The sequence below is a fragment of the Lepidochelys kempii genome, chromosome 10, assembly GCF_965140285.1.
Source record: "Lepidochelys kempii isolate rLepKem1 chromosome 10, rLepKem1.hap1, whole genome shotgun sequence".
Taxonomy (NCBI): Eukaryota; Metazoa; Chordata; order Testudines; family Cheloniidae; genus Lepidochelys; species Lepidochelys kempii.
Window position 1 is genome coordinate 61281246 of NC_136389.1, and position 26873 is coordinate 61308118.

At 40.2% G+C, this 26873-nt stretch overlaps 1 protein-coding gene across 4 annotated transcripts in view; it reads right to left on the reverse strand.

The window, feature by feature from the left end:
- UNC13C (unc-13 homolog C) overlaps positions 1–26873 on the reverse strand; it is a 433277-nt gene that overhangs the window by 365823 nt on the left and 40581 nt on the right. For all 4 annotated transcript variants that reach the window (XM_073303829.1, XM_073303827.2, XM_073303826.2 and 1 more), the window contains exons 3-4: positions 7351–7373; positions 6741–6805 (exon numbers count right to left, since the gene is read on the reverse strand). In XM_073303829.1, coding sequence (XP_073159930.1) covers positions 6741–6805; positions 7351–7373 — 88 coding nt within the window. The remainder of the gene's footprint in view (positions 1–6740; positions 6806–7350; positions 7374–26873) is intronic.

Here is a 26873-nt window from a genome sequence, read left to right on the forward strand (position 1 = left end):
TTGCATCTGATTGAAAGAGAAGGGTGAGTTTGTATCTGGGGTTTCAAATTTAAATACCCTGAAGTTTGGGACAGTTTCAAATCATGTTTCAGTTTTGTCTCCTCTAAGGTAAAAAAGAAGAATTTCACCTGCAGATAGTAATTTATCAGCACAGAAAGTTTGCAATCTAGAGGAATGTTATATAAAAGGATAATGCAATGAGAGCAAGAGCTAGGAGAAAGATATGAATTTTAAATGACTAACAAAATTTTGAGCCGGGTCTGCAATATAGCACATTTCATTGCTGCAAAAAAAATCAAAGTTTAAGTTGTGACTTGGGCTGGATTTACTGCCTGACTTAACTGATGAGTTTCATCACTTCATACTGCGATTAAAAATATTTGATATCACATTTTTCTTATAAAAATTTATCTATTGAAGGCACTTGGCTCTATTAATTCATATCTACATGCAGTGATGGCACTCAGCCTTCAGACTTATGCCTAACAACTATTTCATGCCTTTTCCTGTCTCATTACTGAAATATTTCCATCCTGAAGAGTATGAATTAAGAAATATGACTCTCATCAGCATAAATCCTCATGCACTGAGACAAGGATACACCTAACACTTGTAAAGAACAGACTTTAAAGATCACCCTAACATCTATCATCATATTTTTAATCCTGGGATAGCTCTGTTGAAAACTGCCTTTAACAGTTAATATATACTGAACTAGATTGCACATGATGCACTTTTCGTTCAGAAAAACAAGAAAATACTGAATTAAATAGCTAAATCATCAGTGCCAACATACAGAATGCAGTTGCCAAGTCTAACAAAGAAGCATCAATATTTGTGTGTGTGACCATGGACCATTAAACACTATGTTCATCAGAGGACCTGTGCATATGACATAAGAACATAAAAATGGCCATACTGGTTGAGGCCAGTGGTCCATCTGGCCCAGTATGCGGTCTTCATCAGTGGTCAATGCCAGATGCTTCAGAGGGAATAAATAGAACAGGGCAATTATCAAGTGATCTATCCCTTGTCTTCCAGTCCTAGCATCAGTCACAGGTGTAGGGACACCGAGAGCATGGGATTGCATCCCTGATCATGCATCCCTGACATAGAAAGAACAGCACTCAATCTTCTGGTCCAAAAAAATAAAGGTTTTGAATATCTGAGACAGAATAGAAACTTCAAGTGATATTCTTTATCTGTTTCATAGTTTAATAGAATTTAAGGCCAGAAGGGGCCATTAGATCATCTAGTCTGATCTTCTTTATAGCACAGGCTGTGTTAGTTCACTTGGTATAGATGCTTGATTCTATGGATTTTTCCATGCCTTCCAATATTTCTATTGGAGCTGTTACCACAATGGAAATCAAATAAGTTAAAGATTCACTGTATTCAAGATGTCATCTAAGAAAAGGTAAATGTATAAACGTCTGTGCATTGCTCCATCTGTGCACCATCACCAAACTCCAAAATGGATTAGGCCAAACTGTAAAATGATCATTCTCTGACATCCTTGCCATCAGGCACCCAGGTGAAACCAAAGACAGCATCTCTCCAGAAAAGAATCAAACAGAAACTACACTCGATATGCATGAACAATTTAAACAAAAAATCCAGCAGATGCTCCTTTTATCCGCTATCCCCAAATGTAATTTACACAAGTACCGATTCAGGAAGGATGTTCTTTGTGAATTAGCATTTCAACATCAGCAAAATATCTTCCAAAAAAGTAAATTTAAGAAGTATTTGAGGAGATATTACTGAAAAGTATGATCAGTGAAGAAATGTCACAGGCCTATGGGTAGGTAAGGGGGCAAACAGCAAAATAGTCACCCCCCCCTTCCCATGGGCTGGCAAATAACTTTCTGCTTTGTTGTACATGAAATTCAGAGCAAGTACCCACAGCATCTCTAACACAAACAAATTCCCATGCTCCATACATAGAAGCATATACAAATAAAGAATAAACAACTTTATGGACACAGGGGATACATATACTCAATTAAAATAATGAAAATAAATCTCTGCAGTGCAGGATGCTAGCAGAATTTTAAAAACATATAATAGGATATTCTTTTGGCCCAAATGAGCAATAGAAATAAAAGAACAACACACATCCTTCATATGCAAGGAACAAGGGAAACATTCACATTAGAATAATACCACAAACCTTGAGAAAGACCAAAACCTAAGAACTCCCACAGTATTTCCACATTGCTTTGTAAATGAGAGCTTGGGAAATACTTCAGGAAAGTATTCAAACACATCATTTCAAACCAAAACATTTGACAGTATTCACAACCACTTACATTTGTTTTCTGTGAACATTCAGTACAATAGGTAGGTTGTTCCGAAGGATATTTGTGAAAAGCAAAAGTCTTGAATATTTGTGTGACTGTGATTGTGCAAGTATGTGTGTTTGCATCTCCACCTTAAAATCTCCAATTTCCCATTCTGTTCATAAAAGTTTCAGCCATCCAATCAAGGAGCAGAAACAATACCATGTGAGCTATATAATCACTCATATACCACAACAAACAGCAAATAGCTGAAGACCAAATAGTTCATGAACATCCCTTAGGATGAAGTACATTTGTATATGTTTGTCCAACACTTCTGAATCATTAACACATTTGTTAAATCAATGTCAGATAAAAAATTCACAAACCCCAAAGAACGGCTACATTCATGGAATAAATTATTTGCTATGAATAGTTCTTCCATCTGCACTGATAAGTGAAAGTATGATTCCAATTGATGGGTGCAGAGGTGAATATTTAAGAGGAGGGGAACATGCAAAACAAAAAAGCCAGCACTGCTTCTCAAAATTAACACTTTAGTATCAGGAACTGTGAATTTCCAAAGTTGTTAAGACTTATTTATTAATCCATATAATACTTATCCATTAGCTGAAGCATACAAATGGTTAATAGATGACTCTTCAGAAGTGATGAACGCTATGGAGATGAACTACATAGACTAGATTCAAAGGAGGTCAACAGTGGGAAAAGATGATCACTTTTAAAGTTAAAGTTAATAAAAGAAGTGCCGTACATCAGCATAATCCAAATCTTCTGGGCATGCTTTGCAGTTAAGTGGCACCTGAATGATTCATAGCACTATTCAAAATGGTGAAAGACCTACTTCATAACCAAAGGAAGTTATACTGTATCAGTAAACAAAAAAATTGCCTTCCAACAAGTAATGAAGGTGCATAAGATAAAGGAGCCAGGGAAAAAATATACAAAGTATGCAATTTAGGCACAGATCCTACAAACCCTCATATGTATCTTTAATCTTGTACATAAGCAATTCCATTGGCTTCAGTGGGACCACTCACATGCAGAAAACTAAGCCCATGTGTGTCTGCAGGATCAGTGCCAAAGAAGAGAAAATGAAGAGAATTAGAAACTAACTTCAGTTTTATTAAAGTATATTTTATAAATATATTAGTTATGTACTTGTAACATTTCAGATATGATATTAATATGGATGAGAAATAAGGGGCTACAAACACAGAAGTTTCTGAACTGCAAATCCTAAGAAACTGTACTTGTTTCAGAGAGATGCTAACTACACATTTAGTTATAAGTACGGTAACATATCTATTGATTAAAATTACTTATTTTGGGATCCCAGCCACATCTCATCAGCATTATTTATTATATTTGGCATTGAGTATACTAATAATGACCAAGAAAATGTTTGGGAAATTCACTAACAATTTCACTGCTCAGGCATTAATCATGATTATCCATTTCATGTCCTAAGAATAAACAAAGTAACACTGATGATAAACAATGCTGAAATCTTTGTGTGGCTGATTTTCACTTATTCTAAGGTCAACCAACTATCATGTGATACTCCAGCAAAACCCTGTCCATTATTGTTCAATTAATTACAACTTCAGAAAGCAAAGTAAACTCAAAACCTCTAAATGGGTGGGGTGTGTGCATGCAGGTATGTCACATGCCCGCTTCTGTGTTCTGATGTACACAATGACACAAGTTACTACAATCCTACTCTTTTCTTTTTATTCTAACCTCTTGATGACAGCACATCTACTCAATGAAGGGTCTACTACAAGAGTTACATTAACACAGGCATACTGGTGAATAATTCCATTTATGGTGAATATTTTCATGGATAATTAATTCATTATGGAATAATCATTAGGATAAATATTTAGGTCACTGATATGTCAACAGGAAAAAAGTTGTTTCAGATAATACTGTTCCCATTCAGAAAAAGCAATCAGTATACTTTCAGATATGGTAAACGTGAGGGAGGTTTTGTGCATATCGAAGTCAGGATGAGGCAACTGGAACAAACAAACAAACATCACAACACTGAAGTATAGGCCCAGATACTAGACAAAGTATTATTTTAGTCATCAAACAATCCAGTCCAGATCTGCTCACACCACCCACCAAAAACCAAGATATATATGATATGAAAGAAATTGGTAGAATTTGACCACGCACACACACACACATCTAGAAAACGATGGGAGTTTTCTCAATCTGTTTAAGTATGAATTTTTTCCAGATGGAACTGCAAAACTAATATCAGCCAAAACTCAAAATATATGATCACTCTTCCAGTTTTATTTCTGAGTGGTACCGCAGTGAGCATCAATAAGCTCCAACAGTACAAACAGATCAAGGCCCTACTATAGTCCCATTAACACAGGTAAAATTGGATACAGCCTAAAAGAAAACAGAATCCAGATGGTGAATCCAGAAGGCTGTCCAACACTCAAAATACTGCTGAGAATAAAGAAACAAATGAATTAAATATCTCTAAAAGTCCAGTATAGCAAACGTTTATGAGCCTCGTGTTTATTGAAAGTCTGGTGCCATATGATTTGTTTGGTCAATAGTTTTGTGGCCTCTGCAATAGAAATCTTTCCTCTGAAACAATTCATTTTTATAAGATTTTAGTATCTTGGCATTTTTGTCAACTACTGTAAATACATCAGTCCTCTGCTGCGAAATAATGAAGCTGAAAATTGTGCAATAATTGCACAGACTGATTTTTTCAACATTGTCCACACAAAAATTGAGCATCTCCAAATTCTTACATGTTGGGAACTTCCAAGATACTTTGACTCCCCACGCACACCAGGCCTAAGTTCTTTGAGCACTGCCAACAAGTCGGCTAAATCTTCTGGCTAGTGACCTATCGGATGATTTGTCAACCTACTGAGCTCTGGAACTGGAGATGGTATCTAGAAGCAGGGTCATTGTGGACAGAGATCTGGGTGTGCTAAGCTAGTCTCCACCTTCGAGGTACCCTGGGGTCTTCCATAGCCAATGTTGTGCGAGGCCACTGGACTGAGACAGACTTTGTATCAAAAGCAAAAGTCTCATCAGTTAAGTACTGCTTCTAGCTTCTTCAGAATTTCAGAGAGAGGGGAGGAGCCAGTGCAGGAGAGCACTGGAAAGCCCTATCTGAGAAGCAGGATGTTTTGGCATGATAGATTAGATTAGATTAGATAAAATAGATAGAATGATGCTGATTAGGAGATACGGTCCTGACAAAATCTTAGCTCTTACCTGTTATCAATCAACTTAAATATATCATAATTTCCTTCGAATAAACTAAATTAATTGTCCTCGATATTTCTCTCTCTTAAAATTATTTGTATTTTTAAACATTCACTACTATTTTTTGTTGTCTTGGTGGAATTATTACCACCCCAAAAGAAAAAACTTCTAAAGCATGATAAAGGAATTACCGAACCCACTCAAAGTTAGATGATGCTCATTTATCTGTACAGAATTGTCTAGCAACAATAATAAAGTAAACTAAATAAAATGAATTACTGTAGTTAAGTATTACTGTAATTATTTCTTTTACAGCATTCTGAGAAATACATTAAACAAATGAACTGAAGTTCAATTATTCCCGTGTATCCAGAAAAGAGGGCAGAGGAAATTGAGGTGAAAAATAATGGTCTCTAGGCTACCTTATATAGTATATAGTTTAACTCACAGAAGACCAAAGGGAAACATTTAAAGTAAATTAGCTAATTTTTGTCTCAGTACCTTAAATCTGAAGCAGAATGTTACCATGGAAAACTCTTCCTGCCCACACTAGCAGGAGAACAATGTATAATTCTTGATAGTTTGAAGTGTATAGCTGATATACAGCATCCATATGCTTTCGCAGTGAAATTACCTTTTTTAAAGAAAAGGTATGCAACTCAAAGTGAAGAATGGGATTCAGAACAGAAGGAAAAGGAGAAGGAAGTCCTTAGACTGGAATTTCAGATGACTCCAGCAAGAATAAAATAGCCTTAAATGTATAAGCTGCTATATTCATTTTCTTCAGCAACAAGACAACACACTTTTCCTGTCATTTTCTTGATCTCGAATATTAGAAGCATATTGCAAAGCCAGTCAGTTTCCTAAAATGCAGATTTAAGACTGAAATATACTCTATGGCTTTGTAAAGAACATTTGATATATAAAGATTTAAAATAACAGATTTTTTTTATTCTTGGTGAACTTGTCCAGCTGAACATTTCATCAATTTCTTTTGGTCTTGGAGGACTTATGGAAAAAGATATAGGACAGTGAAATCTGTTAGTTCATATTCTTGTTACAATGCAAAAAGTTCAATTTTCTCAGAACATTTGAACACAATTATAAACTTCAAAGAGTGATATTAAGAATAATATTAAGAAACAGAGTTGCATATATAACAAAGTGCATGGTCATAACTGTACTTACCCACCAAATGCCTGGATTGCATAAAACTTGGAAGCATCCAAAGAACTTCCACTTACTATTCGAGCCTTTAATGAAGAATAAAGAAAAGCTTAATTACTCAATTTCTGCCAAGAGATTTTGGATAGAATTTAACTGTATCGTACATATAACACCTAATATGAAAAATGTCAAGCAGGGTCAGCTCCAGGCCAAAGCTACATTAATTTTTGCTTTGAAATACATGTGATTAGCATTCAGCATTTAGTGAAAAACACTGGTAAAACCCCGGAGAAGAGATCAGATATTGCCTCCCAAATATCGCTGCCCTTTAAATCCCAGAGTATGTGCAGTGTAGATGATAACTAGTCAGAGGCAAAAATCCAGACACCATGTTTGACAGTAGCAGACCCCTGTATTGGCAACTATGATTTTATAAGATAAGCACAACAGTGAGGCTATCCTGTTTATAAATGCAACACATTTGGAATACACTCAAAGGAGAACAAAAGAATGGAAAGCTGGGAAACATGCACATTTCACAACTAAAATGAAGGAACCAAACAGATCAAATAAGTCACAAACAAACATCAACAAAATACACAACCCCTTAAGGAAATATGTGATTTTAAACCTTTTCATCCACAGAACTGCTATCTGAAAGAGAACCAGGAAGAGGGGGAATAAAGGTTAGATAAAACAGTCTCCAAGAAAATGTGTAAAGTTATGAAAAAAATCTTACAATTCTAGCTTGCTAAAGTAGAAATGAAAGGAACAACAGAAGCTGAGTAACATATATGTTTAGTTTTCTTTAATGTGATTGCTATGACCGTATACTTTGACAAGTTCAAAGATGTTTTAATATATAATGAACCACAGCTACTCACACAAGACTTTTTAGTCGTTAAAGATGTTTATGGTTATTTTATAAACTAGCACTTAATGATGTTCAAATCTAATGTCCAGCTCTGATACATTTACTAATACTAATGAATGCAAAGGTATTTTATTAAGGTAGGACAGAATGTTCATAAAAAGTGGTGATTTTGGATGTAGACTAAGGCTTTGTTCGCAAAGAAAAATAAAATTGCTCTTCAGTCATTTAATGGATATATTAAAATTATTATATTCTAACTATTCTGTTCTACCATGCAGACACAGGAAACTAAAAAAGGAATGCCAATAATCACTATCATAATTTAATTGTGTGCTTTTTAAATGTATTATATATTATACAATCAGTTTCATAGTCATACAGTACTTTTCATGTCCACTATCAGATATAAAAATTTACGATGGAAAATGTATGTTTATTTCATTTTTTCAAATATTTAAAATGCTTATCGTTTCCTTGTACTAAATTATGTATATCACATCTTTCCATCAATAAGTTTCTCTTTCACACGCACAAAGTTTGTATTATGTATTTTGTAGATATAAATTTGCATTGTTATAATTGTCACCTTCACAAACTTTGCATTGTTTTTTGCAAGGAGTATGCACGTTTTATACATGCTCTCTAAATCATTTGGATTTTTTTCTATAGGATAAGCACTGCTCAGCATACTTTCACTACAAAACTATCCCTCACATTTTAGACATATTCTATGTTTCAAAGCCAATATAGCTTCTATACAGTAGATCAAACTCAAATACATATAATGCGGATGTACTAGCACAGACAGTGTGGTAGCCACAGGAAGGTGCAATTAATCCCCATCCTGAAAACATGCCCATGCTTTGTTTTAAGTCCATTGGTTTAAATGGAACAACTAATGTGCTTAAAATTAAGCATGTGCTTAGGTACGTGCATGATGGAGGCCAAAGGCAGCCATGTCCGTCTAGTTGTTTAGATAGTCTAACCTGTCTGATTATGTTTGATTTTAACATTAAAATATGTTTGAGCCTGGTTAGTAGAGAGATGTGCCTGAGCCAAACCTGAATTCTCAGGAAGCTCAAGTCCAGATCCAAGGTTTGCAGCTCTGACCCATCTCTTGTTAGTAATTAGAGTCCACAGAACAAGGCTCTCTGGCACCTTACTACAGCTCCTATTTCCGCTCTCTCACATATTACAAGCAATCCTATCATAAAGCATGTGTACAAAGGGGGGGAATAGTAAAGGTTGCCATGGCACTCACCTCCAAATTTCTTGACTTTTGTACAGAAACAATGTACTTGCATGATCAATCAAATACACAAGACATCACTAAACAAGTGAAGAATATTAGCCACACGTAGCGGAGGTCTCAGGACGTCCACCCATCACAATGGTTTCCTTTATAACTACACGCTTGACTACAAACATACACAAGAAGTGTGTCTGAACCAAAGTTGACTCCTTATGCCAACTGTGAAAATGGCCATTTAACTCAACAATATGAACTGCCCTGCCGCTTCTCTCACTTCACATGCTCAGGTTTTTCAGAAGCACTGAGTTTTATTAGAAATTTCTTCTTGGATTACCATTTTAGTCCCAAAGTTATCTCACTCACCCAGATCATCGATAGAAATTAACTCTCTTTGTTGTATTAATGAGATATTTGTATTTGTGAAAGATGTTTGATTGGCAGGCTGGGCATAGCTGACCTATCTTTTTCCATGTAGCTAGCAGTGCAGGAGGGGCTAGCAATGCAAAGTGCTTCACATTCCTCCCACTGATGAGACTCAACCTTAGATTTGAAGGTTAACCTTTGTGGGTGAGAGGGTGATAGTTCAGTGTTCGGCTTCTCTGGGGTTTGTTTGTTTTTTTTCCCCTAAAAAGTGTGCTAATTAATAGCAAGCATGGTGTGTGTGTTGTGATAGACACACTTATCCACCAGCAACTGTACTGAGACCACAGTTTGCTAGAGCTGTAGCCCACTGAATGTCTATCAGATAGTAAGTTTTCATCATTACCCATTAGGGCTAGACTTGCACTACTGACCTATTGTAAGGGTAATGAGCTATGGAGTTTATTACCATTCTCTGAGGTATCCTGTCCTGCTGCATAGAAATGTTTGGATTTGGGCTCTAGAAGGGAAACTAAATCAATTTATTTACAGACAACTTTTCTTTAACATCCTCCCAAGCAACAGTGGTTTGTAAAGCAGAGCATACTAGCAAGTAAGCGGAGTCTATTTTAGGATATAACTGAAAGCTCCCTTCAGGGCCAATTATATTGGACTTCCCAGCAAGCCAGATGGGAAAACGAAAACAAGAAATGTGTTCTTTTAACTCAAGGCTAAATTTAAAAGCCCCCCAACAAAAAAGCTAATTCTTTTTAATTATAACAATAAGGTATCAGATCACTGGAAGCAGGAACTGTTCAGATAGCACACAATTACATTTTGTCCCAGTGGACAAAATCCTTATTTCTATTCAGAAACCAATTTTCACAGGACACACTTGGTTTTCCCTGTTATCATCTTCAGAGCTATTTCCTGACACTGTAACCAATCTTTACTTTCTTAGGATAGAAGCTAAAGCATTTAATAGGATTATCATAACATCTTATTTATACCAGCCCTCCAATTTCTGTAGTATGCCCAATATTAAGAAGCAATTCTTATCCAATAGTCTAATTTAAATGGCTGATCTCAATGGCTAGGTTTCATTACTCATTCCCAATTCTGACAAGAGGGAAGCAGGGGGAGAAGTTAATAGATTATAAAAGCCAGAAGGGACAACTGTGATCTTCTAGTCTAGATTTTTTTAAAAATTACACACACACACCCCCATGGTTGTTGTGCACTTCAGGTTCATTAAGATTTTGACCACTGATTCGAAGGGGGGCAGGATGGAGACCCAAAGTTATAATTCTGTTGCAATCCATTTGCTACTAGAAATCAGGACCAGATCCTGCATTCCCTATGTATCTGAAACTCTCAGTAAAATCACTGCGAGCTTAAGTGCACAAGGAATGCAGAACTGATCCCCTAACTAATGCAAGTAATATTCTGCCTCAGTTCCTGGTTGCAGAAATCCATTGTGTAAATCAAATAAGAAGTATCTCAGTTTGAAGCAGATTTTAAATACATTATAATTTTTAAAAGTGCCAATAATATACAGATTTCAAACTTAACCATGAGACATATATTTACATGAAACCATTTAAATGGCTTTTGTAATTAATTTGTTTTCTTCTTTTCATACAATATATTAAGCAGGATTATTTGTAATACGTATGGTTTTGCAAAAATTTTGAATTTAGATAGCAAAGTGATCATTTTTAGCACCAGCAAATAGGTTCTTAAGTGATACTTATAGGATTGTATTATTTCTAAAAAAACCCACCATATTTTAAGTATCCACATTTATTCATCTCATAATTTTATGCAACAAAGAAAATGTCAGAAGGATAATTTGAAACAAATGATATATTTAGCATTTTATTTACAGACCACCTTCGACTCAGGTAAATTGTACTTTTGAGCAGATGAAAGACATTTAATTTTAAGGAACACAAGGAAATTAAAAGAAAAGAAAATCTGATTAATAGAAAATATAAGTAATTTATTCTTTGCAGTAATGTGATTTGACTTCAGTGGCATGGGCAGGGTTTAATTAGCTCCTGGGCAGCTGCCTGAATAGATTTCATGGCATATGTTTAAGGTGCAAGTGTTTATGGCAGGCCTTGGGAGAAATCACTTGAGCACTAAAGAGTCAAAACCACCTCAACTTATTTGGGGCAAGCAGTATATCTTTAGATTCATTATTTAAAAAAAATATCTGTAGATAATGTGCAACCAGTTATCCTTGGACCTAGTAGATTAGAAAAACAAAAAAATTGTGGGCCTAATCATCAACTGGTGTAACCTGCTATAACTCCCTGCAACTCAATGGAGCTATGCCTTTTTACATCAGACGACAATCTGGCCTATCAAATAATATGCATTTAAAAAAAGAAAATAATTGGGCCCAATTCAATTTGCACTTGGCTGCAATAGTGCTATAATTAAGTAGGGGTTGATGTGTTCAAGATAAAGCTCAGAGATAATTTAAGTGTAAATAGAACAGAGGTAAATGGGGGGCATATCCTCCCACTGAGTGCAATATGTTTGCATGTAACTCGAAAGCAACATTCTCAAGAAAACCTGGAACACAAAAGCTCTTGGTCTCAGATGCCTGCAGTATGTTAAGATTGAGAACCAAAGTCAAACTTGCCAATAATTTGATTCTGACATGGACTTATGTTCAGTGATAAAACTCCATGCATTAGAGCTGCTCATGGGCACAGAAGGGAGGAGAAAGGGTCTTGGAAATACACTGTATTTAGCTGTTTTCCCATGTAAACAATAATGTTGTCTCAATAACTAAACCAAGGAAAAGATACCATCTGCCAAATAAACATACACTGAATATGCTTGATGAAATTCTTTGGTCCTAAAAATATTTTGTCCAGTGACTGGCTCCTGTGCAGATGGACAAGGGGTACGGGTGGTCCCCTGAGCACAAGAACTGCTCTGGGCTGGCACTGCCAACCCAAACCAATTTTGGAGAAAGTTCATAGACCTCCACCCTTTGTACTGGTCAGCAGAGCTCTTAGGGTAGGTCTACACATATGGTGGTGTGTTGAGAATGCACACCCAGTTAGCACAGTTTGCAGAACCATTGGCCATTATCTTTGAAAACTTGTGGCGAACGGGGGAAGTCCTGGATGACTGGAAAAAGGCTAATGTAGTGCCAATCTTTAAAAAAGGGAAGAAGGAGGATCCTGGGAGCTACAGGCCAGTCAGCCTCACTTCAGTCCCCGGAAAAATCATGGAGCAGGTCCTCAAAGAATCAATCCTGAAGCACTTAGAGGAGAGGAAAGTGATCAGGGACAGTCAGCATGGATTCACCAAGGGAAGGTCATGCCTGACTAATCTAATCGCCTTCTATGATGAGATTACTGGTTCTGTGGATGAAGGGAAAACAGTGGATGTATTATTTCTTGACTATAGCAAAGCTTTTGACACGGTCTCCCACAGTATTCTTGTCAGCAAGTTAAAGAAGTACGGGCTCGATGAATGCACTATAAGGTGGGTAGAAAGTTGGCTAGATTGTCGGGCTCAACGGGTAGTGATCAATGGCTCCATGTCTAGCTGGCAGCCGGTGTCAAGTGGAGTGCCCCAGGGGTCAGTCCTGGGGCCGGTTTTGTTCAATATCTTCATAAATGATCTGGAGGATGGTGTGGATTGCACTCTCAGCAAATTTGCAGATGATACTAAACTGGGAGGAGTGGTAGATACGCTGGAGGGCAGGGATAGGATACAGAGGGACCTAGACAAATTGGAGGATTGGGCCAAAAGAAATCTGATGAGGTTCAATAAGGATAAGTGCAGGGTCCTGCACTTAGGACGGAAGAACCCAATGCACAGCTACAGACTAGGGACCGAATGGCTAGGCAGCAGTTCTGCGGAAAAGGACCTAGGGGTGACAGTGGATGAGAAGCTCGATATGAGTCAGCAGTGTGCCCTTGTTGCCAAGAAGGCCAATGGCATTTTGGGATGTATAAGTAGGGGCATAGCGAGCAGATCGAGGGACATGATCGTCCCCCTCTATTCGACATTGGTGAGGCCTCATCTGGAGTACTGTGTCCAGTTTTGGGCCCCACACTACAAGAAGATGTGGATAAATTGGAAAGAGTCCAGCGAAGGGCAACAAAAATGATTAGGGGTCTGGAACGCATGACTTATGAGGAGAGGCTGAGGGAACTGGGATTGTTTAGTCTGCAGAAGAGAAGAATGAGGGGGGATTTGATAGCTGCTTTCAACTACCTGAGAGGTGGTTCCAGAGAGGATGGTTCTAGACTATTCTCAGTGGTGTAAGAGGACAGGACAAGGAGTAATGGTCTCAAGTTGCAGTGGGGGAGGTTTAGGTTGGATATTAGGAAAAACTTTTTCACTAGGAGAGTGGTGAAACACTGGAATGCGTTGCCTAGGGAGGTGGTGGAATCTCCTTCTTTAGAAGTTTTTAAGGTCAGGCTTGACAAAGCCCTGGCTGGGATGATTTAATTGGGGATTGGTCCTGCTTTTGAGCAGGGGGTTGGACTAGATGACCTCCTGAGGTCCCTTCCAACCCTGATATTCTATGATTCTATGACCTTGCAAGCACTGGACTTGTCTTTGAGCACGTGAGAGACATAAGGTGTGTAGCAGCAGGAATCCAGGATTTCCCCCAAAGTGACTAAAAATTTATATAACACAATGTATGAAGTGACTGATTTGCACATGAGAAGGGGAAAATAAAGCTTTTGTATCCTTTATAGCAGGGGTTCTCAACCTTTTTCTTTCTGAGGCCCCCCTCCCCCAATATGCTATAAAAACTCCACGGCCCACCTGTGCCACGACAACTGTTTTCCTGCATATAAAACCAAGGACCAGCATTAGGAGGTAGCAAGCAGGGCAACTGCCTGGGGCCCCACACCACAGGGGACCCCATGAAGCTAAATTGCTCAGGCTTCAGCTTTAGCCCCTAGTGGCAGGGCTCAGAACCCCTGGCTTCAGCCCTATGCATTGGGGCTTTCGCGTTCTGCTCTGGGCCCCAACAAGTCTAATGCCAGCCCTGCTTGGTGAACCCTCTGAAACCTGCTCATGGCCCCCCAAAGTGTCCCAGACCCCTCGTTGAGAACCACTGCTTTACAGATAAGTCTCTATGAATTTACAGGCTGAAACTAAAAGCTGTCTAGAGACATTACTCTAAAAACCTACAGAATTTAATAGAGTGGTTTCCTTTCATAGATTTTTGTAGAGCCATCCTACAGAATTCTATATTCTTCTGCTATATAAATCTCTGTGGATATAATTCTCGGCTAGGTTACATGGGTCAGATTGTAACCTATGCCTCTTAGGGTAGGTCTACACATATGGTGGTGTGTTGAGAATGCACACCCAGTTAGCACAGTTATAAATAGCAGTGTAGACAGTGAAGCACGGATTACACGAGTGCCCTATCCTGACCCCTGAGGTACATACCTCACACAGTCCTCTACGCCCCCAAGCAGTGCCTCCCACATCTACACTGCTAGTCTTAGCAGTGTGGGGTCTCTCTGCCTTACCCTGGCCAGAGACTTTTCCCCCACCGCAGTGAAAGACTCCGACAAGGGTAGGCAGTGGTGAAAGGCTTTGGCAGCAGAGGTGGAGCAGGAAGTGGAAGAGGCTGGACCACCACAGCCCAGGTGTCCGGCAACGGGTCAGTGGCGACTGCGCCAGAGGAGGCTTGGCCTAAGTTATGGCTCCCATATAGGCTACAGTGCTGTCCAGAATATCTGCAGGACTGTGTACTGTTGCCTTGCCCTCAACATGCCCCTAGTGGCCCCAATACACAGCCAATGCTAGGGCTTGTGAAGGGGTTCTCCAGAGGCTGCCCTGTGACTGTCTTCCACAGCACCTGCACTGGAAGAATTCTCCCTTCTCTTTCTTGCAGATATAGGGTTTCGGGCCCCCTTTATGTGGCATAAAGGGTCTGGACTGGAGGTGAGGCACATCATTCTGTATTCCATTCTATGGAACTTTCCCATAAGGTAGGGAGTCTGGAGTATCCTCCAGGGCATATTTTTTTTTAATCTATACAAAAGTTCAAAAGGTCTTCTCTCTCAAAGTATTTTTATGAGCCAGATATAAAAGTTTCCCTGGCAGGCATGACTTGGCAGAGAAGGGGATGAGCCATTCCTGAAATTCACTTTGCTTGCCTTTAAATTCAAACAGTGTTCATATTAGATAGGTATTATAAGCAAGGAGCCAAAATCGGACATGGGGCTGTATCACACATGGCTGGGCCTTAAGAAACTGAACAAATCCTCAACCCGATGTTTAACCTAATACAGGCAGAAAGCAAAGATGTCCCTGGAAGGAAAACAAGTCATACTATTTCAAATGATAGGCTTGTCAACACGGAGAGTTAGTGCGTGCTATGCTGGGATGTAAATCTACCGCACAGTAGTTTTCCATGCACAAACTGGCCACATGGACCCCTCTACCACACACTAAAATTTCCCTACGGTGCACTTTGAACTGCTCTGATCTGAAACAGAAATAGATAAAAGTTCACTAGAGAACTTTTAGTGTGTGGTAGCAGGGTCCACATGACCAAATAACATGCAGCACGCTTGTGCACGGTCGATTTAAACCTCAGCTTGCCATGCACTAACTCTCCATCTAGACAAGCCCACAGTGTCCACCCTGCAGATATATCAGAGAAGAAGAAAATATTTGAGGACCCAGACTAATGAAGTAGATAGAAACCAAGATAACTACAGAATCTGGAGTACTTCTACACCAGGAGAAAACCAATCATATAACTACGTTATCAGAACATACGGTGTAGTTCTTTGTTTTCCCTGTGCCCAGCCAAAGCTGGGACTTAGATGAAAGTGACCTGGCTGAACCTTAATCCAGATAAAACAGATGATGCTAGTTGGTTAACAGAAGGATCTTGTGGGCATAGCAGGGATGGTTTTTGGCATCTGAAGTGAGGGGATTTGTTAAACCTTCATCTAATAGGTTCACTGTTTGGGCATGCTTTCAGCTCCCTGGCTGATCCAAAATGCCATGAATGGCCACAAGTACCTCTGCCATAGGTCTCATATGGCAACTGTGATTTTGGATCTGGAGCTTGGCACAGTTCTTCATGCCTTTGTGACTTCCAAATTGGATTTCTGCAATGCTTTCTACATAGGAGGAACACTGATGATTGCTCAGAGTTTACAGCCAGTCCAGAATGTGGCTTCCCATCTGCTTGCTAGTGTTTATTTCAGGGAACATATAAACCAGTACCCTGACAACTTCTGAGTTGAGTTCAAGGTGCTGAATTGGATCTATAAACTAGTCTACAACTCCCGCTTTCCCAGCAAGCCTCAGTGTCAGCTGAAATCAGCCAGGGTTCTTGAATTAACAGTCCCTGGACTGAATGTCCAGAGACTCGAGTCAGAGCATTCTCAGCAGAGGATCCCACGCTGCAATTTGCATATTCCACTGGCCCAGTGGAATCTGAGTTTGTTGACCATTACAACCCACACCTTTTCTCTGGCCTTTGCCTGAAAGGAGTTATTTTTCTTTTATTGTACTTAATATTTTGGGAACTCATGAGCGGGGCGGAGTATTTTAAAAAGCTTTTAAAGTTACATACTATGTATGCCCAGAGATATTGTATCAAGTACACTTTATATATTTAAAATTAATACACAAAGTTTATGTTTCTGATTCACCACTGTTTTATTCCAATTTTACACTGATGTAATTCATTGATTTCATAAAACTAATGGTGAATCAGGCCCTAAGCATACACCAGCAGCTATTTAGCATAACTATCATAACCTGGGCATTGCCCACATTTGTCCATGCTTTGGACTGTCATTGTATCTCTTGAAATAATTTTCCTATTTCTTTTCAATTGTTTGCTGCCTAGAAGACTCCTCACTGGAGAAGTGTCTACCTGTACAATTAATGCCAATTCCACTTCTTTATTTATCAAATTATGCTTGCAGTACAGATGGCTAGCTTGACTCTTTCTAACCCACTGCATGTGTTGGGATTCACAGTATACTCTCTGTGATAGAGCTATTGCATGATTGTCACTAAACATTGCATAAACACTAATCTGTTAATTATTTCCTTGCACAAAGGAACCCACTGGAGGGGAAAATCTCCTCCAGATAATCCACAGATCTAATCTCAGAGTATGTCTACTTGGCACTATAAACCCAAGGTTCCAACTCAGGCTGAAGCCTAACCCCTCACTTCTATCTACACACAAATTGGGTTAACTAAGCACTTGGATCCAGTGTTCCAGAACCACATGGGGGTGCAGGGTTCACGGCAGAGTCAAGCCAGGATCCAGGGTTCAAGCTCTGTTGGTTTGCAAAGTAGACACAACCTCACTCGACCTTGTACTCTGGGAGTCCACCAAAAGTATCCCATAAGTCTACAGACCAACTTCTGTTGTCCTCTGGACAGTTAAGTTTTTCTACATTGCACCACAAACAAAGAGGTAGGGGAGCCACATTTTGGGGAAAGTGATAGAAAGTCTGGGATATGGATGGTGAATGGACTCAGGCCCGAATAATACAGTGTAGATGCTGGAAGCCTCAGGCTGGGACTCAGAGTTCAACAATTCCTCACCTGGGGTTATAAATGAGTGTTAACACTCAAACTCTAGGCTAACAAACCCAGGGTCTTCGAATTCAAGTTCTACTAACCATGGGCTGACATTGCAGTGTAGACATATCCTGAGATTCAGCCAAAATATTCCCTTATGGGGAGAGGTCTAAAGTCCTGCAGCAGAGGCAGATTGACTGGCCTGTTTATCCCATGGAGCCTGATGATCCATAGCACATCTTTCAGTTTCTCCACTCAGTGAACCAGTGCCAAGGTATTATCCGGTCTCCCTTCCCCTTCCAGCTCTATTGGAAGCAGCTCTGCTGTGCAATATCCCATTTGCCAAGAGTGAGTACAGAGTGAGTACAGAGTGAAAGCTAATGCTGATAAGCATTAACTTTCATGTGGCTATCCATGTGGCCATCTGCTTGATTCGGACAGAAGTTTGCCATTAAGTACCGGTGCTCCCTGACCATGTCGCCTGAATACCTGTCGAGCCTGGACTGCCTGGAGTTGATGTGGATGAGTTTGCATTGGCTCACAGGAGGAAGAGAAACATGCTGTTGTCATTCTGCTTCCCACTTGCACCTCTGTTTCATAGGCTCAGGAAAATGTATGCCCTTTTTTTACTTGGTACTCCCTCCCACCCCACACATACTTAAAACACTACAGTGACACAGCTGAAGTGCTTCAGTGTAGGCACTACTGATGCCGACGGGAGGTATTCTGCCATTGGCGTAGGTAATTCACCCCCCCCCCCGAAGAGGAGGTAACTAGGTCAACGGAAGAATTCTTTCATTGATTTAGAGCTTGTTTATACTTGAAACACCATAGTGGCACAGCTGCAGCACTGTGGTGTAGACATTACCTACACCGACAGGAGGGACTCTCCCATCAATGTAGGTAATCCACCTCCCCGAGAGGTGGTAGCTAGGTCGAGAGAAGAATTCTTCCATCAATCTAGCACTGTCTACATGAGGATTTATGTTGGCTTAACTATACTGCACTGTGAATTTTTCACATCCCTGAGGGACGTCGTTAAACCAACCTTATTTTCTAGTGTAGACCAGGCTCAGAAGAGGCAGAGGAGAAGAGGCTGAGGTCTAGATTAGAGTAAGTTTTAAAGGTGTGATGATAGATCACGTTATTGAGCTAGACCTAATGAACACTTTCTAAAGCATTCATCAAGGCAAAACAGTTCTACTTTGGCAAGTGTTAAAATGCTTGAATTAAAGCCTAAAGGGAAGCAGTAGGCCTTGCCTTGACATAAATTTTAGAAGGCGTTAATTAGATTGAGCTTGGTAACTGGGCCTAATATCACACCTTTACAAGGCTGTGGATGGTCAGGAGAAAAGGACTTAATTGACCCTTAAATTTAAATATTTCAATTGAATGTTCTGATATTTTACAGGGAGGAACTAGACAGATCAGAGTTACATTTCAAACTGTTAAACAATGTTAATGTGATTTAAACATTTACATAACAACAAATCTGTTTTTAATACTGGTACTTCTTCCATGAGGAATCCATGGATAGTCTTTATTCCCTTTCATCTGTAAGGGATCATCACGCAACACCTGGCATTCTAGGCCAGAGCTCTTGTACTTTAAAAAAATATTCTATTACTAAAAATGTATGGTCCCTGCAGTCATCTCACTTATTTCAGTCTCAAAGAAACAAACGTTCTGTGACTCAGGTGCACTTTGTTACTTACAGCTGAATGGGGAACACTCAAGGCATAGAGAGTGATGCAGTTTAACAGTACAAGATAGTTTTAATACTATTTTAACACTAGATTGCCTGGGTCATCGTGGCTCTGAAATGGAAATGGTCCTTGAAATTCAGCCACACAATCCTCAATATTGCAGACTTTATCATCTAGGCATTTTACCAAGCAAGAACATTCACAATCCCTAAGAAAAAGCTTAATAGTTAACCACAAAGATGTCCAGTGGAGTGTGAGTATAGATGTGCTTTTGCTTCTAAGAGGTTATCAAATTATTTGCTTATGGCCTGGTAGCCTGCCAAAATGTAGGACCCACATAACGAGGAATGCCTTTATGCAGTTGTTCCAGCTATATGTATAACTGTAAATAGCAACACTTTAGACCAGGGATTCTCATACTTTTTCTTTCTGAGGTCCCTCCAACATGCTATAAAAACTCCACAGCCCACCTGTGCCACAACAACTGGTTTTCTGCATGTAAAAGCCAGAGCTGGCATTAAGGGATAGCAAGCCAGCCAATTGCCTGGGTCCCATGCCACAGGGGGCCCCGTGAAGTTAAGTTGCTCAGGGCCCTGGGCTTCAGCCCCATGCGGTAGGGCTTTAGCTTAGTACCCTGGGCCCCAGAGAGCCTGCTTGACGGGCCCCCTGAAATCTGCTCCCCAGGTGGCCCTGGATCCCTGGTTGAGAACCACTGTAAAGTTTAGACAGATGTTAGAAATATGTATAATAAGCACACACATTTTGAACATTGCAATTCAGCAGCCATAGAGAGGAAATGAATACCCCATATCATTTCTTTGCTTCTTTCATTAAGGGTATGTCTATACTACCCACTGGATTGGCGGGCAGTGATCGACCCCCGAGAGCTCTCCTGTCGACTCCTGTACTCCACCGCCGTGAGAGGTGCAGGCAGAGTCGATGGGGGAACAGCAGCAGTCGACTCACCACAGTGAGTAGATCTAAGTACGGCAACTTCAGTGACGTTATTCACATAGCTGAAGTTGCGTAACTTAGATCAAATCCCCCCACCACAGTGCAGACCAGGCCTCACAATGAATGTATAGCTACAAAAAGTGTATAGTAAAAATAAGTGGTTTATTTGTGAATTTTTCAGCTAGGAGATCCATTCTCCCCTTGATGCCTAAATTATTCCCTTTACAATTGTGAACTGGCTAGCTCAGCCAGTTACAGCCTGGTGATAATAGTATTCAAGTCATGGGTTTGATCCCAGGCAGAGCACTTGGGGTCAGATTTACAAAGGCCTTTACGAGCATAAAGCTGCAATGAGGTGCTTAGTGGGTTTTTAAAAGTGCCTAAGCAGGTTAGGTTTGATATTGAAATCAATGGCACTTGGGCACCTATATGCATCTTTATACATCTTAACTATCTTAGCAAATCTGGCCATTGCTGATTGACTTTTCACAGCCCCGACTAGTAAGCTTTCGGGCAAAATTCCCTGGCCAGTGTTATGAAGCACATCAGACCTGATGAGCAAAATAGTCTTGTCAGACTTTAAAATCTATGAAAATTAAGTGCAAAATTATTCCAACATTTTTGGGCTCTAAAGCATTATCCATGTTATTGAGGGACAATTTACTCCTACATTTCACAGCATATGGGGAATCTGACACACATGGGAGCTTCATGACATTGGGTAAAATTTTCTAAAATGCATAAATGACCCTAAGGCAATAGGGGTTCAGATTCGAAGTGCACAAGTCACTTCTGAAATGGAATTAGATGTTTTTGAAAATGTTACCCTTTGCCCCCATGCATCACAGTAAGCTCTTATGAGTAAATTTACATTAATCTTAGCAGAATATTATCTTGACCAAAATCTCCTTCTACTTAAACCAGAAACTTTTTAAATGAAACCTAAACCATTTATCTAACTTTAGGCCTTGTTACAAACCTGAGCCAGGCTGGCTGTCTTTCTGGTGGACCCAAACTCAGTGTCATGCACAACTAAGACATTGTAATATTTGAACTAGAAGTTAGGGAAACTGGGTTGTTTCAACCCCAACCAAAGTAGAAGTTAGTTATGATATTGACCTAATACTTTAGTGTCATAGGTATACAGATATATATAATACCTTATCGGTGTCAGCCAATATTCGCTTTGAGTTTGTTGAAGCTGATATTCAAAGCAAAACTCGGGGAAGCAAACACACAGATGTTTTCATGGTCTCCAGTGAACAGAAACTGCTGAACTGCCTACAACTCTAATTTTAAGTGATAGAATTAATTTGGATATCAGCTACCCAGACTGCTCAACTCAAATGAAATCAAATCAAGAAAAATATTAACGTCACTGCTGGCAGTTAATTACAGCAATATCTAAAGCTCAGGAAATCTGCTGGGTTTTGGTCATTCATTTTAATTAGCAGAAGTTGGTTATTTAAACTTTGCTCTGTAAATTTTATCAAAATGATGCCAAAGTGTAAATCGTGAAAACTATTAAGTCGGGGCGCTGTTCTGATGGCTGTTCTGATGGCCCATAGACCTCACAGCCTAAGAAATAATGGATAAAATCCTGAGCTCAGATACTGTACATGAGCAGACATGGGCTAAACTCCATGGAAATGCACTTTTCATCAGGTGTCCTGACACAAAGACAGACTATGCTGGGGTAATTTGCATGCAATGTGTACTATAAAAGAGATCTCTGTGATGGATCCCTGCAAAGCACTTGAGAAGCAAGATAGGTAGCTGTGTCAGAAAGATGGCCAGTAAGTTTGTGCACAGCACAGATTCACATGGCTCCGATCCAGTGTCTACTGCTCCCTACATATTCAGCAATACCCAGACATGGTCGAGCAGCATGAATGCCCTGACGTTTGCTGTCACTTTGAGGCTTAGGATTCTACATTCAGTCCCCTTAAAATTTCATAGGAGCACAGCCTTTTACATGGGCCATTCTCCCATGACTGGGACCTATATCACTGAAAGGTCTGTGGCTAATGTCTGGCTGTGAAAGGAAAACATGGCAAACAAGTGACTATTTTGAAAAAGAAAGCAATTGAATGAAAGCTGCTACCCTGAGGAAATAAAGTGTAATGTGGGCTAGATCATGCCATTAGCAAGTGGGCCACAGCAGGAGTAGTTCATGGGTGCCGCCCTGGTTGTACTGAAATAGAAGTAACTTCTGACACCTCTTTATGGGGTGCAACATAACCCCTCCCTATGGTCATCCAGCTGGTTTATGCATATGGGGCAGAGCCAGTCTGCATGCCCTTGAGCTACAATAAGGATAGTCTTAATGCAGGATGTGTAGTGTGAGGTGGGGGGAATACACTCTCCTACACAAAAGTCCTACGTAGCAGGCAAGAACTATCTTATTAAACAACTAATGACAGAAGAACAAGACAGAACAAATGCCCATCTAGCTAACTAAAAGGTGAGGGTGCTGTAATTCGTGCAGACAATACAGTATCTCAGGTCTGTATGGTTATTATTCATGACTTCACAAATTTTTATCACCATGAAACTCCAAGGATTAAACAAAAAGAAAAGGAGTACTTGTGGCACCTTAGAGATTAACAAATTTATTTGAGCATAAGCTTTCGTGAGCTACAGCTCACTTCATCGGATGCATTCAGTGGAAAATACAGTGGGGACATTTATATACACAGAGAACATGAAACAGTGGGTGTTACCATACACACTTGTAAGGATAGTGATCACTTAAGATGGGTTTCAGAGTAACAGCCGAGTCAGTCTGTATTCGCAAAAAGAAAAGGAGTACTTGTGGCATCTTAGAGACTAACCAATTTATTTGAGCATAAGCTTTCGTGAGCTACAGCTCACTTCATCGGATACATAAAGTGGAAAATACAGTGAGGATGTTTTTATACATACAGACCATGAAAAAATGGGTGTTTATCATTACAAAAGATTTTCTCTCCCCCCACCCCACTCTCTTGCTGGTAATAGCTTATCTAAAGTGATCACTCTCCTTACAATGTGTATGATAATCAAGGTGGGCCATTTACAGCACAAATCCAGGGTTTAACAAGAACATCTGAGGAACAGTGGGGGGGGGAGGGGGGAGGAATAAACAAGGGGAAATAGGTCACTTTTTATAATGACTCAACCACTCCCAATCTCTATTCAAGCCTAAGTTAATTGTATCCAATTTGCAAATTAATTCCAATTCAGCAGTCTCTCGTTGGAGTCTGTTTCTGAAGTTTTTCTGTTGTAATATCACAACTTTCATGTCTGTAATCACGTGATAGTGTGGCTGATGTTATTAGGCCCTGTAATGGTGTCCCCTGAATAGGTATGTGGGCACAGTTGGCAACAGGCTTAGTTGCAAGGATAGGTTCCTGGGTTAGTGGTTCTGTTGTGTGGTATGTGGTTGCTGGTGAGTATTTGCTTCAGGTTGGGGGGCTGTCTGTAGGCAAGGACTGGCCTGTCTCCCAAGATTTGAGAGAGTGATGGGTCATCCTTCAGGATAGGATGTAGATCCTTGATAATGCGTTGGAGGGGTTTTAGCTGGGGGCTGAAGGTGACGGCTAGTGGCGTTCTGTTATTTTCTTTGTTAGGCGTGTCCTGTAGAAGGTGACTTCTGGGTACTCTTCTGGCTCTGTCAATCTGTTTCTTCACTTCAGCAGGTGGGTATTGTAGTTGTAAGAATGCTTGATAGAGATCTTGTAGGTGTTTGTCTCTGTCTGAGGGGTTGGAGCAAATGCGGTTGTATCGTAGAACTTGGCTGTAGATAATGGATCGTGTGGTGTGGTCAGGGTGAAAGCTGGAGGCATGTAGGTAGGAATAGAGGTCAGTAGGTTTCCAGTATAGGGTGGTGTTTATGTGACCATCACTTATTAGCACTGTAGTGTCCAGGAAGTGGATCTCTTGTGTGGACTGGTCCAGGCTGAGGTTGATGGTGGAATGGAAATTGTTGAAATCATGGTGGAATTCCTCAAGGGCTTCTTTTCCATGGGTCCAGATGATGAAGATGTCATCAATATAGCACAAGTAGAGTAGAGGCATTAGGGGACGAGAGCTGAGGAAGCGTTGTTCTAAGTCAGCCATAAAAATGTTGGCATACTGTGGGGCCATGCGGGTACCCATAGCAGTGCCACTGATTTGAAGGTATACATTGTCCCCAAATGTGAAATAGTTATGGGTGAGGACAAAGTCACAAAGTTCAGCCACCAGGTTAGCAGTGACATTATCGGGGATAGTGTTCCTGACGGCTTGTAGTCCATCTTTGTGTGGAATGTTGGTGTAGAAGGTTTCTACATCCATAGTGACCAGGATGGTGTTTTCAGGAAAATCACTGATGGATTGTAGTTTCCTCAGGAAGACAGTGGTGTCTCGAAGGTAGCTGGGACTGCTGGTAGCGTAGGGCCTAAGGAGGGAGTCTACATAGCCAGACAATCCTGCTGTCAGGGTGCCAATGCCTGAGATGATGGGGCGCCCAGGATTTCCAGGTTTATGGATCTTGGGTAGTAGATAGAATATCCCAGGTCGGGGTTCCAGGGGTGTGTCTGTGCGGATTTGATCTTGTGCTTTTTCAGGGAGTTTCTTGAGCAAATGCTGTAGTTTCTTTTGGTAACCCTCAGTGGGATGAGAGGGTAATGGCTTGTAGAAAGTGGTGTTGGAGAGCTGCCAAGCAGCCTCTTGTTCATATTCCGACCTATTCATGATGATAACAGCACCACCTTTGTCAGCCTTTTGGATTATGATGTCAGAGTTGTTTCTGAGGCTGTGGATGGCATTGTGTTCTGCACGGCTGAGGTTGTGGGACAAGTGATGCTGCTTTTCCACAATTTCAGCTCGTGCACGTCGGCAGAAGCACTCTGTGATCACTCTCCTTACAGTGTGTATGATAACACCCATTGTTTCATGTTCTCTGTGTATATAAATGTCCCCACTGTATTTTCCACTGAATGCATCCGATTAAGTGAGCTGTAGCTCACGAAAGCTTATGCTCAAATAAATTTGTTAGTCTCTAAGGTGCCACAAGTACTCCTTTTCTTTTTGCGAATACAGACTAACACGGCTGCTACTCTGAAACCAAGGATTAAACAGTGAAGCAGGTCTGTCTGGCTCAGAAGGTGTTCCTGTTCTAATTACATTTAATGTATTTTGACAATCAAAGCTAAATGCTTTACATCTGAATCAATGTACAGCAAATCCAGCTGAATAATCTGAATGACCAACTACACTCAATATTTCTTATTAACAGAATGCCAGCCCTTGTTGTTTAGGAGGGATTTCAACATAGGTTCTTTCAAGGTTACGTAAATACTATTTCATTGTGAAAGCTGAAGCTCAAAACAGCTACCAGTAACTGACTCCAGAGATCATAAGAGACTAGCACACCTAACACTATAAAAGTATTATAAATAATTTTATCATTTAAATCCCACTAGAGACACAATAAGACTGCCAAATTTTTATGATAAACACAAACTGCACGAACACACTGTCAATAGTTTCTTAAACATGAATGCCGGTATTAATTGCAAAACAACAGTGTTCCTCAGAACAAAAAGAATCGAATCCTCACCCTAAGAGCCAGCTCCTTGCCAATAGGGTTCCTCAGCAGGGCGAGGCTGTAAAGCAGTAGCTTTATGAACCATGTTCCCTTCAGAAGCCAGTGCCTATGCTGCTGGCCAGACCTTCAGGAGTTAATGGTGCTAGGACAGAGCAGGTAAATCTAGGTTCACCATGGAGGAGACTCTACAGTGGCATCCTGCAAAGCACTCAAGAGGCAGGAAAGGTGGATGTGCCAGAAAGTGGGCCATTAAGTTTGTATGTAACACAGATCCACAGCTTAGTGCAGGCACATACAACAAGGGTGGCCAAGAAATTAGAGCATGTGGGTTAAATGGACAGAAGGGGGCTTTTAGACACACAGAATGCAATTATCCAAAAAGGAATTTGGCCAGGACACTGAGGTTAAAACTTCTGTTGCTGTGTAAAATGCCACAGGAGAGGATCTCGATTGTATGTTAAAAACATGGCACTTCCAGCACCCTTGTAGCTATAGGGGAGATATCAAAGCCAAGTACTGAGCAGGAATAACCCGGTTTTGTTAATGAGATCTGACAAGATCACAGCTAGAAGTGATATAGCCAATCCAGCTATGTGAAGTGAGAGAGAGCTTTGAAAAATTAGATTTTCACGATGATGGCTGTACTTCAAGAGATTCAGAGATCAGGTTCATATAAACATCCAACATTATGGGTACTTATCCAACCCATCTAAGCTTGTGTTGGCAAAACTGGAGAGGAAATTTTGCTTTCTCCTTAGCTCTCTCAAAGCATTTCTTGCTTTGGCTGGAAATAGCTCTAGAACTTTCTAGTGACCAGGGATCAAACAGAGGGAGAAAACATGGCAGTTCTCAGTTCAACTTTTGCCCACAA